The sequence below is a fragment of the Schistocerca serialis genome, chromosome 2 (genome assembly GCF_023864345.2).
Source record: "Schistocerca serialis cubense isolate TAMUIC-IGC-003099 chromosome 2, iqSchSeri2.2, whole genome shotgun sequence".
Taxonomy (NCBI): Eukaryota; Metazoa; Arthropoda; class Insecta; order Orthoptera; family Acrididae; genus Schistocerca; species Schistocerca serialis.
This window is the reverse complement of record NC_064639.1, coordinates 945,636,449-945,654,370: the sequence shown is the minus strand read 5'-3', so window position 1 is coordinate 945,654,370 and position 17,922 is coordinate 945,636,449. Positions and strand designations below refer to the sequence as shown.

The following is a 17,922-nucleotide window of genomic DNA, read 5'->3' as shown; positions in this document are numbered from 1 at the left end:
TGATGGAAAAATCCTGGCGTCTCACAACCAGCAACAATATACGATACTTGATGGGAGATTAAAACTGGGTGCTGGACCGAGACTCGAACCTGGGATCTTTTTTTGCCTTTCGCGGGCAAGTGCTCTACCGACTGATCTACCCGAGCACAACTCACATTCGGCCTCACGGCTTTACTTTCGCCAGTACCTCATCTCTATCTTTCACACTTCACAGAAGATCTCTTGCGTACCTGCAGGACTTGCCGTTCTGGAAGAAAGGATATTGCGGAGACATGGTTTAGCCACAGCCTGAAAGATTGTTTCCCGAGTGAAATTGTGGTGTCATCCGAAGAGCGAGGTGCCAATACAAGGTTGGTACCTCGCAACGCAACGACAACAAAAGACAGCCTCTGCAAGCCACATCGACGAATTAGCAACACCAGCGTAGCCACGCCCACAAACGTTTCGCTACGCCGCCGCAACGGATCTTCTACTTGTGGCCGAGTACTGTTACGCTCAGCGCAGTCGACTAACTAAGACGTATTGTCTTCTAGCAGGACGGCTGTATGATCAGTGTATTAGGCAGAACAATATGTAGAAGTTATTGTTAAATGTATTCTGAGTGAGAGTCTTATGTTCCTCTGTGTCAAGTGATACGTTAAAGTTCAGAGACTCATGGCATTCCTGCGGAAATGGATTGTACAAAGTTAAGCAGTTCTTCTTATCGATGTTGTAATAAAGTGAACTAACATTTTACATGTAATGGTATCCACTCGGTTCTCCTCTTGAAGCTAACCAAAGAACTCACAATTGTACTGGCGAGTGTACTTTCGTCCGGTACAACAGACATTTTCACACTCTGTGATGGACTGTGCGCTGATGTGAAACTTCCTGGCAGATTAAAACTGTGTGCCGAACCGGGAACCTCACCTCGGACCTTTGCCTCCAAAGAGACGAGGTGCTGGCGGAAGTAAAGCTGCGAGTTCGGGTAGTCAGTCGTGCTCGGATATCTCGGTTGGGAGAGCACTTACCAGCGAAAGGAAAAGGTGCTGGGTTCGTTTTGCGGCCCGGTACACAGTTTTAATCGGCCAGGAAGTTTCACATCAGCGCACATTCTGTTGCAGAGAGTGAAAATTTCATTCTGGGACTCTTCATGTCTTTCTGACCGATGGGCCTGTCTGTAAGCTGTTGATTCCCTTCGAAATGCGCACTATGTCACTCAAGCGGTCAGGCGTACAGGCTAATGTAGAAATTGGACCGCGATGTATCTTGCCGTTTTTCCCATACACAAGACACAGGAAGAGGTGAACATCGCAATAAATGTCACAAAAAGGGAAGGGAAAAATAATTGGGTCCTCCTCGAAACGAATTCCAAATCTTACCCACTAATCCACAGCGGATATAACACAGGCAATTAGCTCCACTAGTTCCTAGGATAATACCACCGTCTACTGCCCGCGGAGTCATCGATATTAATGAGAGCACCGTTAACTCAGCGAGAACTCGTCGGCGGAAAAGGCTAATGCAACGTATAGCTGACGTTCCAGAACATCTGCCCACGGAAATCTAGTGTAATTTCCTACCTCGTTCAAAAGTGAACTTCTCTTTGGTGGCTACTGTGGATTCCGAGTACATTTATCGTGCGGAACCAGATCACTGGCTACAGATGTTTTATACTCGTATGTACACAACCGTACAGAATTAAATCTCGATTAAGTAAAGCTCATTCATTCACTACTTGTACCATTTATTTATTTGATTACTAACACCGTAGTGACTTCGAACTCTCTTGGCTCACTTTGAATGGTTTAATGTAGGTGCATTCTGTTGCTTCCATTATTTTCTGCTGTGTGTCCAAATGGCTCTGAGCACTATGGGACTTAACAGCTGTGGTCATCAGTCCCCTACAACTTATAACTACTTAACCTAACTAACCTAAGGACAGCACACACATCCATGCCCGAGGCAGGATTCGAACCTGCGACCGTAGCAGTCGCGCGGTTCCGGACTGAGCGCCTTAACCGCGAGACCACCGCGGCCGGCCTGTGTGTCCAATAGTTGATTTCACACCGATACAGTGTGAACGGAACTATGGTGCTTCTTTAGCACAGCAACTGTCATGAGGCGACTTAATGAATGAAGAAGTGCTACGATAATATGCTCGAATACTTGAAATGTGGAACTCTGTGAAGTGACTGGGGTAGAATTATGGAGTGACCTTCTCATCTCGATCATTTTAAGTCAGCATTATGTACCCGTGTTTGAATCTTGCTCATTATACTTACACTTATTATTAACACCATTGCAGTTACACTAATACTCGTAAGATTTGCAGCTGACCAAACACAAATGTTTACAACAAGTTCATATCAAAGCAGTTGTGTCAAAGTATGAGTACATAAGAGGTAATGCTATTCAACCTCAAAAGTCAAAGCTTATTGTAAAAAAGTAGTGCAGATTTTAGGAGGTGGTAGAATGGGCCAAAACAAGAAGAAATGCCCAGTAAAGACAGGATCGAAAATGCATGTCTTAAGAGCTGCGAGCATTTGTCCATCTTCGCTACTGTGAAACCGATCCGTTCCGTCATAACACGAAATGGCGAGACGGTAGTGAACCTGTTGTTGTTATGGTCTTCAGTCCGAAGATTGGTTTGATGCAGCTTCCCACGCTACTCTATCCCGCACAACCACTTTCGTCGCTGCATAATTACAGCAGCATACATCCATTTGAAGCTGCTCACTGTGGTTAAGCCTTGGTCTCTTTCCACATTCCCTCTACACCTCGCACAGCCCTCACCCCCTCACCCCCCTCAACCCCCTCACAATACTTCACATGACTGTGCATTGTTTTTTTTCTTTTTTTGGGTTCATCAGTCTTCTGATGGTTTTATGCGGCCCGCCACGAGTTCCTTTCCTTTTCCAACACCTTCATCTCAGAGCAGCACTTGGGACCTACGTCCTCAATTATTTGCTGGATATATTTCAATCTCTGTCTTCCTCTTCAGTTCTTGCTCTCTACAGTTCTCTCTAGTACCATGTAAGTCGTTCCCTCATATCTTAACAGATGTCCTATCATCCTGACCCTTCTCCTTCTCACTGTTTACCACATATTCCTTTCCTCTCTGATTCTGCGCAGAACCTCCTCGACGCTTGCCTTATCAGTCCATCTGATTATCAACATTTGTCTGTAGCATCACATCTTAAATGCTTCGATTCCCTTCCGTTCCTGTTTTCCCACAGTCCATGTTTCACTACCATACAATGCTGTTCTCCAGACGCCGTTCTGAGAAATTTCTTCCTCAAACTAAGGCCTATGTTTGATACCAGCAGTCTTCTCTTGGCTGGGAATGCCCTTTTTGCCATTGCTAGTCTGCTTTTGATATCCTCCTTGCTCCGACGGTCATTGGTTATTTTACTGCCAAGGTAGCTGAATACTTAATTTCATCTACTCGTACTTTGTGACCATCAAACCTGATGTTAAGTTTCTCGGTGCTCTTATTTCTGCTACTTCTCATTACTTTTGTCTTTCTTCCATTTACTCTCGATCCGTATTCTGTACTCATTAGATTGTTCATTCTGTTCAGCAGATCATGTAATTCTTCTTCACTTTCACTCAGGATAGCAATGTCATTAGTGAATCGTATCATTGACATCCTTTCACCTAGAATTTCAAATCTACTCCTGAACCTTTCTTTTATTTCCATCATTGCTTCTTCTTTGTACAGGTTGAACAGTAGGGTGGGGGGGGGGGGGGGGGGGGAAGACTACATCCCCGTCTTACACCCTTTTTTATCCGAACACTTCGTTCTTGGTCGTTCACTCTTATTATTTCCTCTTGGCTCTTGTACATATTGTATATTACCCGTCTCTCCCTATAGCTTACCCCTATCTTTCACAGAATTTCGAACATCATGCGCCATTTGACATTGTCGAAGGCTTTTTCCAGGTCGACAAATCCTATGAACGTGTCTTGATTTTACTTTAGTCTTGCTTCCATTATCTACTGCAACGTCAGAATTGCCTCTCTCGTTCCTTTACATAAGGCAGTTAAAAAGAATGGAGAACTATGATCGTTTGTGGAGCACCTCCATATTAGCAAGAAATTTCTGTAGTCGATCTAAGCGACATTTTAGGTGGTGTAAAATGCAATGCCACTGGCCATTGGATAACTGGAAAGGAGTGTTTTGGAGTGATGAATCACGCATACCGTGTGACAACTGGATGTAAGGGTTTGGTTCTGGCAAAATTCGTGGAGAGCTTTACCTGCCATCATGTGAGGTGACAACAGTGAAATACAGAGCAAGCAGTGTTGCGGCATTGTGGTGTTTTTCGTGGTTAGGGTGTGGTTTCCTTACTGCGCTTAAGATAACGCTAAATGCAGAGCGATATGAGCACAATTTCAAATTCTAAAGGTGGCAGGGGTAAAATACAGGGATCGAAATGCTATTTACAATTTGAACAGAAACGAGATGGCAGAGTCGAGGAGGATGAAAGGGTTGGCTCTGAGCACTATGGAACTCAACTGCTGTGGTCATTAGTCCCCTAGAACTTAGAACTAGTTAAACCTAACTAACCTAAGGACATCACAAACATCCACGCCCGAGGCAGGATTCGAACCTGCGACCGTAGCGGTCTTGCGGTTCCAGACTGCAGCGCCTTTAACCGCACGGCCACTTCGGCCGGCGGATGAAAGGGAAGCAGTGGTTGGGAAGGGAGTGAGACAGGGTTGTAGCCTTTCCCCGATGTTATTCAATCTGTATATTGAGCAAGAAGTAAAGGAAACAAAAGAAAAATTCGGAGTAGGTATTAAAATCCATGGAGGAGAAATAAAAACTTCGAGGTTCGCCGTTGACATTGTAATTCTGTCAGAGACAGCAAAGGACTTGGAAGAGCAGTTGAACGGAATGGACAGTGTCTTGAAAGGAGGATATAAGATGAACATCAACAAAAGCAAAACGAGGATAATGGAATGTAGTCGAATTAACTCAGATGATGCTGAGGGAATTAGATTAGGAAATGAGATACTTAAAGTAGTAAAGGAGTTTTGCTATTTGGGGAGCAAAATAACTGATGGTCGAAGTAGAGAGGATATAAAATGTAGACTGACAATGGCAAGGAAAGCGTTTCTGAAGGAGAGAAATTTGTTAACATCGAGTATAGATTTAAGTGTCAGGAAGTCGTTTCTGAAAGTACTTGTATGGAGTGTAGCGATGTATGTAAGTGGAACATGGACGACAAACAGTTTGGACAAAAAGGGAATGGGTAGATCACGTAACTAATGAGGAGGTATTGAATAGAATTGGGGAGAAGATGAGTTTGTGGCACAACTTGACAAGAAGAAGAGACCAGTTGGTAGAACGTGTTCTGAGGCATCAAGGGATCACAAATTTAGCATTGGAGGGCAGTGTGGAGGGTAAAAATCGTAGAGGGAGACCAAGAGATCAATACACTAAGCAGATTCAGAAGGATGTAGGTTGCAGTAGGTACTGGGAGGTGAAGAAGCTTGCACAGGATAGAGTAGCATGGAGAGCTGCATCAAACCAGTCTCAGGACTGAAGACCACAACATCAACAACAATGAGCACAATTTAGAGCACTGTGTACTGTGTACAGTTGAGGAACAGTTCGGAGACGATGATTGTTAGCAATCTCCTAGATAAACTAAGGTTTTATGGAATTGATGGTTTATTAACCAATGGATAATGTCATATCTAACCAAATAATGCAGGAAGTTATACTTAGTTAACAGGGGAGTTTCTCCTGACTGGGGAGGAATCATTTGTGGGGTCTCCTAAGGCTCAATGTAGGGCCCACTATTGTTCCTCATGTATGTAAACGACCTTACGAGTTATATACAACAGTCAGAATTTGCGGATGACACATGTATTGTTAACAGTCCAAGCATACATAAACAACCAAGGAAATGGTATGAAATGATAATAAAATCAAGTCCCTAAGCTGTCGACAGGCGTTGATATACATCAACGGGGACAGTTGAAAATGTGTGCCCAAATCGGGACTCGAACCCGGGATCTCCTGCATACATGGCAGACGCCGTATCCATCTGAGCCACCGAGGGCACAGAGGACAGTGCGACTGCAGTGATTTATCGCCCGCACGCTCCCCGTGAGACCCACATTCCCAACTTAATGTCCACACACTACATTCGTAGTGCCCCCGCCCATTACACCCATTACTCGTGGCAGACAATCTTACCGAGTCCCGTAAGAGTTCGGGCAATGCGTGTGCATCCAGCACAGAAGAAGAAGGTCAATGGCCGGTTAGCCTTAACTATATGAAGATGGTATTTGTTCTTTCGGACATGTCTGAAAGAACAGATACCATCTTCATATATTCATAGAGGAAATAGAAAGTAATGTTCTTAGAAGTATTAGTGAGTGGTTTCCTGCAAACGGTCACACTCTCAGCAATATTTTTTTCTTCGAGGAAAGCATCTCGAGCAGTGGTGAGTCGTTATCAGTCTGCCACTTCTGTATTAACCGCTGGTGAAGTAGAAAATATTCGAAAATCTTCACTTAAGAGAGCAAAGGAGTTTTCAGAAACCTTTCTTATTTGTGAGAGGTAAAAAATGGTTCAAATGGCTCTGAGCACTATGGGACTCAACTGCTGAGATCATTAGTCCCCTAGAACTTAGAACTAGTTAAACTTAACTAACCTAAGGACATCACAAACATCCATGCCCGAGGCAGGATTCGAACCTGCGACCGTAGCGGTCTTGCGGTTCCAGACTGCAGCGCCTTTAACCGCCCGGCCACTTCGGCCGGCTGTGAGAGGTAAAAATGACTTTTTTATGTTGACCTAAGCATCGTTTCTTGATAACACGTGTGATAAGACAAGATTGTCCCTCACGCGTAAAACCGGTCACTTTGAATTATCTTCCCGATATTAGATATTTCAATGATAACATGGCCACTTTCCTTTTTTTGTTAAAAAAATCTCTGGCATTACAAATATGGATTCAATGTTTACGAAAACAAGAAAGGTCACAGAACAAAAATATATTCAGTCGAAATATACAGAGCCACTTCTTCCAAACTGACAGACTCTTCAGAAGATGTTTCATTCTAGGAATATTTCGAGATCCTCTTTAGTTAGATCAGGATCAATTTTTTAACTGCGTCAGCCCAGTTAATTAGTCTTCATCCTCAAGAAGATAACGATATCTGCAGACAGTAGCCGCCATGACAGTCACTGAGGGATTCGAAGTACCAGAAGACCACTCGGAACGTGCGACTGAAATCGTTTAAGTCGTCGCATTAAAATCTCACTACGAAACTTCCTCGAGATTGAACGTAGCCTTCAGAGAGTGGGCAGTCTTCTCCATTCACGACAGGCATTTCGTTTTGTCAGAGACGCACTATCGAGTGTCGACGAAAGAAATGTTTTGTTATAATTGCTCTTCCACATCAGTCTTTCACTACGGCAAACTGATCAGCAGCTGCGGGTGTGTAAAAGAGGGCAAGTCTACAGACGATGCAACAAAATACTGCAAAACGTTCCTACTCTCATTTGTAAATTCAGGGGCATCTAAAGCAGTGGTGCCAACCTTTCTGAGACTACTATCCCTGAGTGTAATAAGATATTAGCAGTTAGTACACCCTTACCCTCCACTGTCATCAATACTAGTGACTAACCAAACTCGCAGGGACCCTACACGATATTAGGTAGGTGTACCAGTTTCGTTGGCTCTTCAATGTAACTTTCTCTAAGTTCGATGTCAACTAGCTGCCCCATAAATGTATTGAAGATGCCGGTATAACCCGTCGTGTCGACAGTCGTATGAAAGAAAATGTGGCGAACAATCCTGTAAGCTGACACCGCACACCAGACTCCAACCTTTTCGTCACGCGGTGGTGTTTCATGTACGATATAGGAGGTTTACATCAGCCCAGTATCTGCACTTTTGTGTGTTGATGTAACCTGACGAATGGAACCATATCTCATCTGTAAACCACGTTAGGGAGAGAATGTCTGGATGTTGAATAAGAAACCCTTAAAACCATCGACAGCAACGCATTCATTTCTCATGATCTGCTTCTTGCAATGCTTGTTTGCATCATGTACACCCTGAATGGTCGCAATGCCGATTTCAGCTGTCTGACACCTACCACGAAAACTCCACAATCCTGGTTCAACCGACGCAACGATTTCCTCGGAGAGCTCTCAAGTGTCTTCGAATGTAATCAATAGCGTCTGCATTTAGTGATGATCTGTGTTTACCACTGCCGCTGCTTACGAGGGAACCTCCCCATCGCACCCCCCTCAGATTTAGTTATAAGTTGGCACAGTGGATAGGCCTTGAAAAACTGAACACAGATCAATCGAGAAAACAGGAAGAAGTTGTGTGGAACTATGAAAAAAATAAGCAAAATATACATACTGTGGAGTCCATGGCAAGATAGGCAACTTCAAGAACAGTATGAGCTCAGGAGCGCCGTGGTCCCGTGGTTAGAGTGAGCAGCTGCGGAGCGAGACGTCCTTGGTTCAAGGCTTCCCTCAAGTGAAAAGTTTAACTTTATATTTTCAGACAATTATTATCTGACAAACTCTTGTTTTCATAATTTTTTTGGGAGTGATTATCACATACACAAGAAAACCTAAATCAGGCAAGGTAGAAGAATCTTTTTACCCATTCGCCAAGTGTAAAAGTTAGATGGGTCGACAACATATTTCTGTCATGTGACGCACATGCAGTCACCAGTGTCGTATAGAATATATCAGACGTGTTTACCTATGGAGGAATCGGTTGACCTACGACCTTGCGATCAAATGTTTTCGGTTCCCATTGGAGAGGCACGTCCTTTCGTCTACTAATCGCACGCTTTTGCGGTGCGGTCGCAAAACACTGACACTAAACTTATTACAGTGAACAGAGACGTCAATGAACGAACGGACAGATCTTAACTTCGCGAAAATAAAAAAATTAAAATTTTCACTCAAGGGAAGACTTGAACCAAGAACCCCTCGTTAAGCAGTTGCTCACCCTAACCACAGGACCACAGCGCTCCTGTGCTGAAATGGTCCCCAATGCTACCGATCTTGCACATGGACTACTCAGTTTGTATATTTTGCTTATTTTTTTCATAGTTCCACACAACTTCTTCCTGTTTTCTCGATTGATCTGTGTTTAGTTTTTCAAGGCCTATCCACTGAGCCAACTTATAACTAAATCTGAGGGGGGTGCGATGGGGAGGTTCCCTTGTTAGTACACCAGTTGTCTCCAGCTTCCTTACAGTCGATGAAGCCGGCCAGAGTGGCCGAGCGGTTCTAGGCGCTACAGTCTGGAGCCGCGCGACCGCTACGGTCGCAGGTTCGAATCCTGCCTCGGGCATGGATGTGTGTGATGTCCTTAGGTTAGTTAGGTTTAAGTAGTTCGAAGTTCTAGGGGTCTGATGACCTCAGAAGTTAAGTCCCATATTGCTTAGAGCCATTTGAACACCATTTGAACAGTCGTAAAAATTGTTGCCTTTGTTGGAACATCGCGCACGTTGAATTCTCTGCGCAATTCCCATTGTGTTGTAACCGATGATTCCGCCTTCCAATATGTTTTCACAATAAAAACCCGTTCTTGAAGTGTGTACTGCATGTTTCTGCCAGCTAATCGCAGCAAACGGATCACGTATTTGCTCGTTATTGTGACGCGGCCTAAACTACACAATCACAGACTCCACAAATCGCGACCGACGATGCTACGAACGAACTAAGACTAGACGAGCAAGCGCGGCACTACACCGGACAAAGGACCACACGTGCAGAAACAGCAATAAACTTGCCAACAATGGGCGCTACTTCTGATTCTCCCAGAGCTTCTGAGAGCAACAAAACAACTTTCCCGTTTCTACGAGCCTTCTGAGGGAAATTATAATTAACTGAAGTAGTTCATGTTTATATGGATCGGCCTGTACAATCAGAATACAAAAGAAGTTTGAAGAGTGAATCACTTTCGAATCTCCCACTTCACGGTAGGCAAACAGCGAAGGCGGTACATTGCGACCTGTGTGCTCTACAGGAGTCCATGGTGTGAGCAATGTTTCGAGTACTCGTCATGGGGTTCTCTTCTACGTGACGAAGCATGACGTCGTTTTAGTCAGAGGAAAATGATATGTAACGTCGATGGCGTTCTCTTCTCAGTTTGTGTCCATACCACGAGATTTGAAAGAGATCCGATTTTCAAACTTATTCTACATCCAAACGGTACGTTTCCGGCCTTAGGTTCCTTATCAAAATCCTCTTTACGATCCCTAGAAGGCTGTAACAGAAATTTTGAAAGAACCTGCAGGTATGTATAATCACCTATCACATACTTTTCATAATTTATACAGTATCGTAAAAGCCCGAGATATACATGCATCTAATGCAGAAAATTCACTTTGGGCTATTAAAAAACAATGGTTACTAGCGTGTAGGTCACCTCGACTCAGCATCAATGGCAACAGAGCACAAGATGGGTTCTCCAAGGATAGTCTTATCAAAGATCAAAGAAACCATCACAGCTTTCAAATAGAGCAAATCAGGAAAAAACAATATCATATGTCGTGGCAACGATAATATTATGCCTCTGACTGAACACCTTTTGTTGATTCAGTCAGTATCTAGCAAACGTTAAAAAATTTTGACTCCGTGTACGCACTTGTACGCCTCGTTAGTGTAGGTCTTCATATTTACATGCCTTAGGCACAATCCCAGCATCATGAATCCACAACGTAGACAAATTAAGCCAGGACTCTGTAGCACTATTTCTGCATGTATCAGCATCTCACTGAGATGAGTTCCCTTCTATACGCTCTCCACACTATCTTGATGCTTCATCAAATAAATCCAGCTGTCTATCATTGTTTACTAATACATCTGTAATCATTTCATAACTTCAACACCACATCAGGTATGTTCAGCGTCTTGGATGTACGTCTGCACAACACTAGCTCTTTCTTCGTCTCCTCCTCAATTTCAGGCATGGGATTCCGGAACAAACTACCCTCCAACCTGCGGCTTACCCAAAACCACCCTGTATTCGAGAGGACATTGTTATCATAAGCGTAACTACCCTCGCGGAATATCCCAGCTGCTTTCGGTCTGTCCAATACTGAACCAGTATCTCTGTCGGACTGTGACCACAACTCATGATTTTCTCATCCGTACCTCTTTCTTCCTTACTTCTGCATCTCCTAGCCTTGCTCTATTATTCTCATTCTTCCTCTCATCACTACTACGCATGTTCTCTTGTCGATTCACTAAACGTTTCTTGGTGTAAGTAAGAAAGGCACCGAATGCCTTAATCTTGCCATGTGAGACAAATGCATAAATAAAAAAAATGTATATAAAAAAGCTAAGAACACTAGTTTAGGCAACATGGTGCTATCTTTGGGTGCCATTTCCTTGCTTTATTTAAATGTTGTCCGTCACTCCCATGATGAGAAATGAGGAAGAAGCTTTCCGAAGCGTGTCTCACTAACGAAGAGCTGCTGACAGAATTAGCCCTGTAAAGCCGCTCAGCGGAGAAAACAAAACAAGTGCCCCGGACTCACTTCTGAAACCCAGTTCATCAAAGAGCACAGTAGAAAAAGTAATTTTCTCCGCAGTAGCAACGATAACTAAGGATGTCTGTGGCTATATTTTCAGACCCTGATCTTGGCAGGTGAAACAAATATGTGTATAAAAATAAAAAAATAAAGAAAACGACGAGTTTCGACAACGTGGTGCTCATCTGCAGGTGCCACTTTCTTGCATAACTTCATTATGAGAAGTGAGATAGAATCCTTCTGAAGCGTTTTCAGAGGGCCGCAGAATTAGCGCTGTAAGACCGCTGGTCAGGAAAAACAAAACAGGTGCGTCTTACTCACTTGTGAAACCTGTCGGACGACATGGTGACGCTCCGGCTCGGCGCCTGACACTGTCACAGATTAGACTGACACGCTATCTCTCGCGCACCCACACACACACACATGCACACGCACGTAAGAACGTGACGGTTGGGCGATAGCGGCGCGCATGCCCACCACATCCACTTCTCGTAGGCCGCCCCGGCACTGCCGTGCGCCGTCCGTCACGCCGACTCACCTGGCGGGTGCGCGGAGGCGCTGACCTCTGGCGGCCGCCGCCCGAGGCAGCGTGGCCGGCCGGCCGCGGCGGTTACCTGGCAACCGGACATGCCGCCTAGCCTGCACTGGCACCTAGCACCGCCGCCGCCGCTGCTGCTGACGCGGCAGCCAGAACAAAACTCTGCGCTGCTCTCGCTGACCGGTCGTCTAGGGGCCCACTTGACACACAAGCAAACGGTTCTCTCTGGTGTAAACACTAGCAGCGCTTAAGCAAGCGGCTCTCGGTCCTACGCGGTGTGCATTCGCTTGTTGTCGCCGGTGTCCCTCTTATGGTTCGTATTTTAGTGAACCATTAAAGGAAGTTCGAGTCTTCTCCATTTCGGTGCTAGCAGTACCGACATCTTCCGTCTACTATCGTGTCTGCTTTGACTGTTGCTTACATGAGCTGCGTGAGTGACAGAGTACTCCGAAGACACTACTGGTCATTAAAATTGCTACGCCACGAAGATGACGTGCTACAGACGCGAAACTTAACCGACAGGAAGAAGATGCTGTGATGTGCAAATGATTAGCTTTTCAGAGCATTCACTCAATGTTCGCGCCGGTGGCGACACCTACAACGTGCTGACATGAGGAAAGTTTCCAACCTATTTCTCATACTCAAACAGCAGTTGACCGGCGTTGCCTGGTGAAACGTTGTTGTGATGCCTCGTGTAAGGAGGAGAAATGCATACCATCACGTTTCCGACTTTGATTAAGGTCGGATTGTAGCCTATCGCGATTGCGGTTTATCGTACCGCGACATTGCTGCTCGCGTTGGTCGAGATCCAATGACTGTTAGCAGAATATGGAATCGGTGGGTTCAGGAGGGTAATATGGAACGCCGTGCTGCATCCCAAAGGCCTCGTATCACTAGCAGTCGAGATGACAGGCATCTTATCCGCATGGCTGTAACGGATCGTGCAGCCACGACTCGATCCCTGAGTTAACAGACGGGGACGTTTGCAAGACAACAACCATCTGCACGAACAGTTCGACGGCGTTTGTAGCAGCACGGACTATCAGCTCGGGGACCATGGCTGCGGTTACCCTTGACGCTGCATCACAGACAGAAGCGCCTGCGATGGTGTACTCGACGACAAACCTGGGTGCACGAATGGCAAAACGTCATTTTTTCGGATGAATCCAGGTTCTGTTTACAGCATCACGATGGTCGCATCCGTGTTTGGCGACATCGCGGTGAACGCACATTGGAAGCGTGTATTCGTCATCGCCATATTGGCGTATCATCCGGCGTGATGGTATGGGGTGCCATTGGTTACACGTCTCGGTCACCTCTTGTTCGCATTGACGGCACTTTGAACAGTGGACGTTACATTTCAGATGTGTTACGACCTGTGGCTCTACCCTTCATTCTATCTCTGCGAAACCCTAATTTCAGCAGGATTATGCACGACCGCATGTTGCAGGTCCTGTACGGGCCTTTCTGGATACAGAAAATGTTCGACTGCTGCCCTGGCCAGCACATTCTCCAGATCTCTCACCAACCGAAAACGTCTGGTCAATGGTGGCCGAGCAACTGGCTCGTCACAATACGCCAGTCACTACTCGTGATGAACTGTGGTATCGTGTTGAAGCTGTATGGGCAGCTGTACCTGTACACGCCATCCAAGCTCTGTTTGACTCAATGCCCAGGCACATCAAGGCCGTTATTACTGCCAGAGGTGGTTGTTCCGGGTACTGATTTCTCAGGATCTATGCACCCAAATTGCGTGGAAATGTAATCACATGTCAGTTCTAGTGTAAAATATTTGTCCAATGAATACCCGTTTATCATCTGCACTTCTTCTTGGTGTAGCAATTTTAATGGCCAGTAGTGTAATTACCATTCTTTTCGTATCTAGGACAGTTCAATAGTTATTTACGAATTCAACATAATAGAATACCATACAATATCTACAATATGTACGTTAGACTTTGCACATGTAAAATTTGATTTTTAGGCCCAAAATTCGGCAGTCTTGATTGCTGGGACATTTGCTGAAACCAGGTTCTCCAGTGTGCAGTTGTCAGGCAACTTCTGACAGATCAAGACATACTCACTGTCTTACAGTTCTCCACATTCACAAGTTGCGTCTCCAGTAATGTTAATCCCACTGCTTCAATTTTTCAATACTTGATGTAGAAATACTTCAAAAGTAGATACATGTGGCCATTCAAATTTGGAACAACTTTGAAATACACAAAGGTCTTGGTCGCGCAATTCTTTATTAAGCGTTACGTGTTTCAAAATTTTATCATCAGACTGAAGCTGTGGAATGAAGTGTACAAGAAATTAATGTTAGAAAGTATACATGAGTGTGCATCGTATAGTATAGAGGAACTTCAAATAGTATCGTACTTACATAAACATCAAACTGTAGCACAAAGCTCACGAAAGTGAGCACATAGATTGAATACAATACAAATCTCATCTCGTGTTAGCGTATTTGACAGTGCCGTCGTCTATTCGAATAGAGCCAGGGCCAAACTGAGTGTGACGATTGAACTATCAAAGATGTAAGCGAAGGCTAGTAGGTAGCGTTAGCATTGACCGTAGAAAGCAAGCCAAAGAGTAACTTGACTAATTTCTATACGCTGCGATTAAGAACCTCGTGAACAAATTTGACAAAAATATTTATCGTGTTTTTATGGAAGAGAACTCATACTAACGGCATGAAAAGTGCGTCGTTAGGTAACATCGTAAAGAACGTTACAGAGTGAGTCTTTGGTAGATAATCAAAACTGAAGACGATTGCAACCAATAACTGGTGTGGTACAATATAAACATAAAATCGATGTGAGTAACGAGTAAAACATATGTGTGTGAAGGAATAAGTTGACAACCATCATAAAATGAAATATACGTAAGCATCACATAATGTAGCCAAATTTCAATAGACGGACATGTAATAAATGCTATAACAAAATCATTTAGGTGAGCCCAGATTGGTGGCACCAACTTGAGATAAAAGAACTGTTATACGATAGAAGGGGCTTTCTTCCTCTTTTTTTTCTTTGATTCTCTTTAAGTGTTATCAGTTTACAGCCATCACAAAAAGAAGTGTTACAAGAGTATGACCAACTGTAATCATTACACTAGTCGAACAAACAGTGGATGACGTACAACATAACCATTTCCGTAAGCCTAGACGTGCGTTAACAATTTGAAATAAAATATTACAATTTTTCTTTATTTTATATTAAAACGTAAAGATATAATATCAGAAATGTATAACAACTCTCTTGAAGTAGATACGTGGGGACATCGCACATGCACGTACACATGCTCAAGCACAAGCACTTTTGCAATGCATTCCGTATATGTCCGAACGGAATCCATTAACAGTATGACCGCTATTTCAGCATTACAATTGCCGAGGCATCAGTTTTTTTGTCAACTGATGATCCTAACCTTACATTCTTAGAACGTTTTTGGATGTCCTCACGCACCTACTTCAAGAGAGTTGTCATACAGTTCTGATATTATACTTTTACGTTTTTATATAAAATAAAGAAAAATTTTAATATTTTATTTAAAAATGTTGACATTCATCTAGGCTTACTTAAATGGTTATACTGTGTGTCATCCATTGTTTGTTTGGTTAGTGTAATGATTACAATTGGTCATACTCATGTAACTTTTCTTTTTATGATGATTGTAAACTGTTAACAGCTTGATCTAACACCAAGTTAAAGAGTACGAAAGGACAAAAAAGAGAAAAAATGCCCCTTTATCGTATAACAGTTCTTTTATTTCAAGTTGTTGCCACCAATCTGGCTACTCCACATGTATTAGTATTTCAAAGTGCGTCCATCTACTTCTACATCTACACTTTACAAATAAACCATCACAGCTTTCAAATAGAGCAAAATAGAAAAAAAATATCATATGTCGTGGCAACGAGAATATTATATCTCTGATTGAATAAAACACTTCTTGTTGATTCAGTCAGTATTTAGAAAGTCGTTAAAATTTTTTAAATGCATGCAGGCACTTGTACGCCACGTTTGTGTAGGTCTTCGTGTTTACATGCCTTAGGCACAATCCCAGCATCATGAATCCACAACGTAGACAAACTAAGCCAGGACTCTGTAGCACTATTTCTGCATGTATCAGCATCTCACTGAGATGAGTTCCCTTCTATACGCTCTCCACACTATCTTGATGCTTCATCAAATAAATCCAGCTGTTTATCATTGTTTTCTAATATACCTGTAATCATTTCATAACTTCAACACCACATCAGGTATGTTCAGCGTCTTGGATGTACGTCTGCACAACACTAGCTCTTTCTTCGTCTCCTCCTCAATTTCAGGCATGGGATTCCGGAACAAACTACCCTTCAACCTGCGGCTTACCCAAAACCACCCTGTATTCCAGAGGACACTGTTGTCATAAACGTAACTACCCTCGCGGAATATTCCAGCTGCTTTCGGTCTGTCCAATACTGAACCAGTATCTCTGTCGGACTGTGAACACAATTGACGATTTTCTTATTCGTACCTCTTTCTTCCTTCCTTCTGCATGTCCTAGCCTTGCTCTATTATTTCTCATTCTTCCTCTAATCAACAGTAAGCTTGTTCTCTTGTCGATTCACCAAGCACACCTTATGGTGTGTGCCAGAAGGTATTTTTTGTATCACTGTGATCTCTCTCCTTTCCTGTCCCAGTCATGAGTAGAGCGCGGGAAACGAAATTACTGAAAAGCCACCACGGAGCTCAAATCTCTCTGATGTTGCTTCAGGGACTTTTCGTGAAATATACTTAGCAGAAAGCACTGTATTGGCAGACCCTTCTAGGAATGCACGCTTTCGGAATTTTTACAGTAAACCACACCATGACACAGAGGGCACTTGTTGCAGCGTGTCCCTCTGGAGTTGTCTGAGCATATCCATGATGTTCTCGTGCACTGCTCTTCTTTGGATCTTCTCTGTTTCCTCTCTCAGCCGTATTTGATAAGAGTCTCTGACTGATGACCAACACTGGAGTAGGCCTAACGTTAGAGTGAGGGCTTTGTGTGTACCAAATTTTCCAAGATTCGTCCAGTGAAACTCAGTCTGAGATCTACCTTATCTGCAATTAGTTCACCTTAAATTGCTCTGCAGGTGTAGTTCCAGATATTTAGTGGCTGTGATTCCTTCCAGCGACAGTTCGCCAATCGTATAACCATAAAACAAAAGGTGTTTCTGCATATTTAAACGGAATACGTTAATTTGTTTATGTTGAGGGTGGCTACCAACCTATGCAGCACCAAGCGCCGATCCTTTTCTGCTTCTCATGCGTTTCGCTACAATTTTCTAGCACTGGAACTTCTCTGTACAGAACATCATTGAGCCGTGGCGAGCTGGTGCAGGCTTATTTTGTTCATGTATCGTTGAGATCGATTGTGGTTGAATGGTTCAAATGGCTCTGAGCACTATGGGTGTTAACATCTGAGGTCATCAGTCCCCTAGAACTTAGAACTACCTGAAGCTAACTAACCTAAGGACATCACTCACATCCATGCCCGAGGCAGGATTCGAACCTGCGATCGTAGCAGTCGCTCGGTTCCGGACTGTAGCGCCTAGAACCGCTCGGCCACAGCGGTCGGCGATTGTGGTTGATGTAAGCTATCTTTGCTTTTCGCGTGTCTTATCTTGCGGCTTTGGAGGCGAAGCGAGTTGATTGTTAGCCTTCGACAGGTAACCCTCGAGATCTCGTGTTATTCGCGGGGGAGACGAGTATCAACGGCTGCAGAACGAGCGTGATAACCGTTACACGTTGTGGTGTGAAATTGGTTGTGCGTTTTGCCGACATGGGCAGCTTGGAGATACAACTTCTGTGACTTCGCCGGGAACAAAATTT

General features: G+C 43.9%; 1 protein-coding gene across 1 annotated transcript in view; it reads right to left on the bottom strand.

The window, feature by feature from the left end:
• The window catches only part of LOC126456494 (ankyrin repeat and SAM domain-containing protein 4B), a 271,923-nt gene extending 259,899 nt beyond the window's left edge, over positions 1 to 12,024 (bottom strand). The window contains exon 1 of the mRNA XM_050092243.1: positions 11,839 to 12,024. Coding sequence (XP_049948200.1) covers positions 11,839 to 11,861 — 23 coding nt within the window. The 5' untranslated portion in view covers positions 11,862 to 12,024. The remainder of the gene's footprint in view (positions 1 to 11,838) is intronic.
• Positions 12,025 to 17,922: the final 5,898 nt, after the last annotated feature.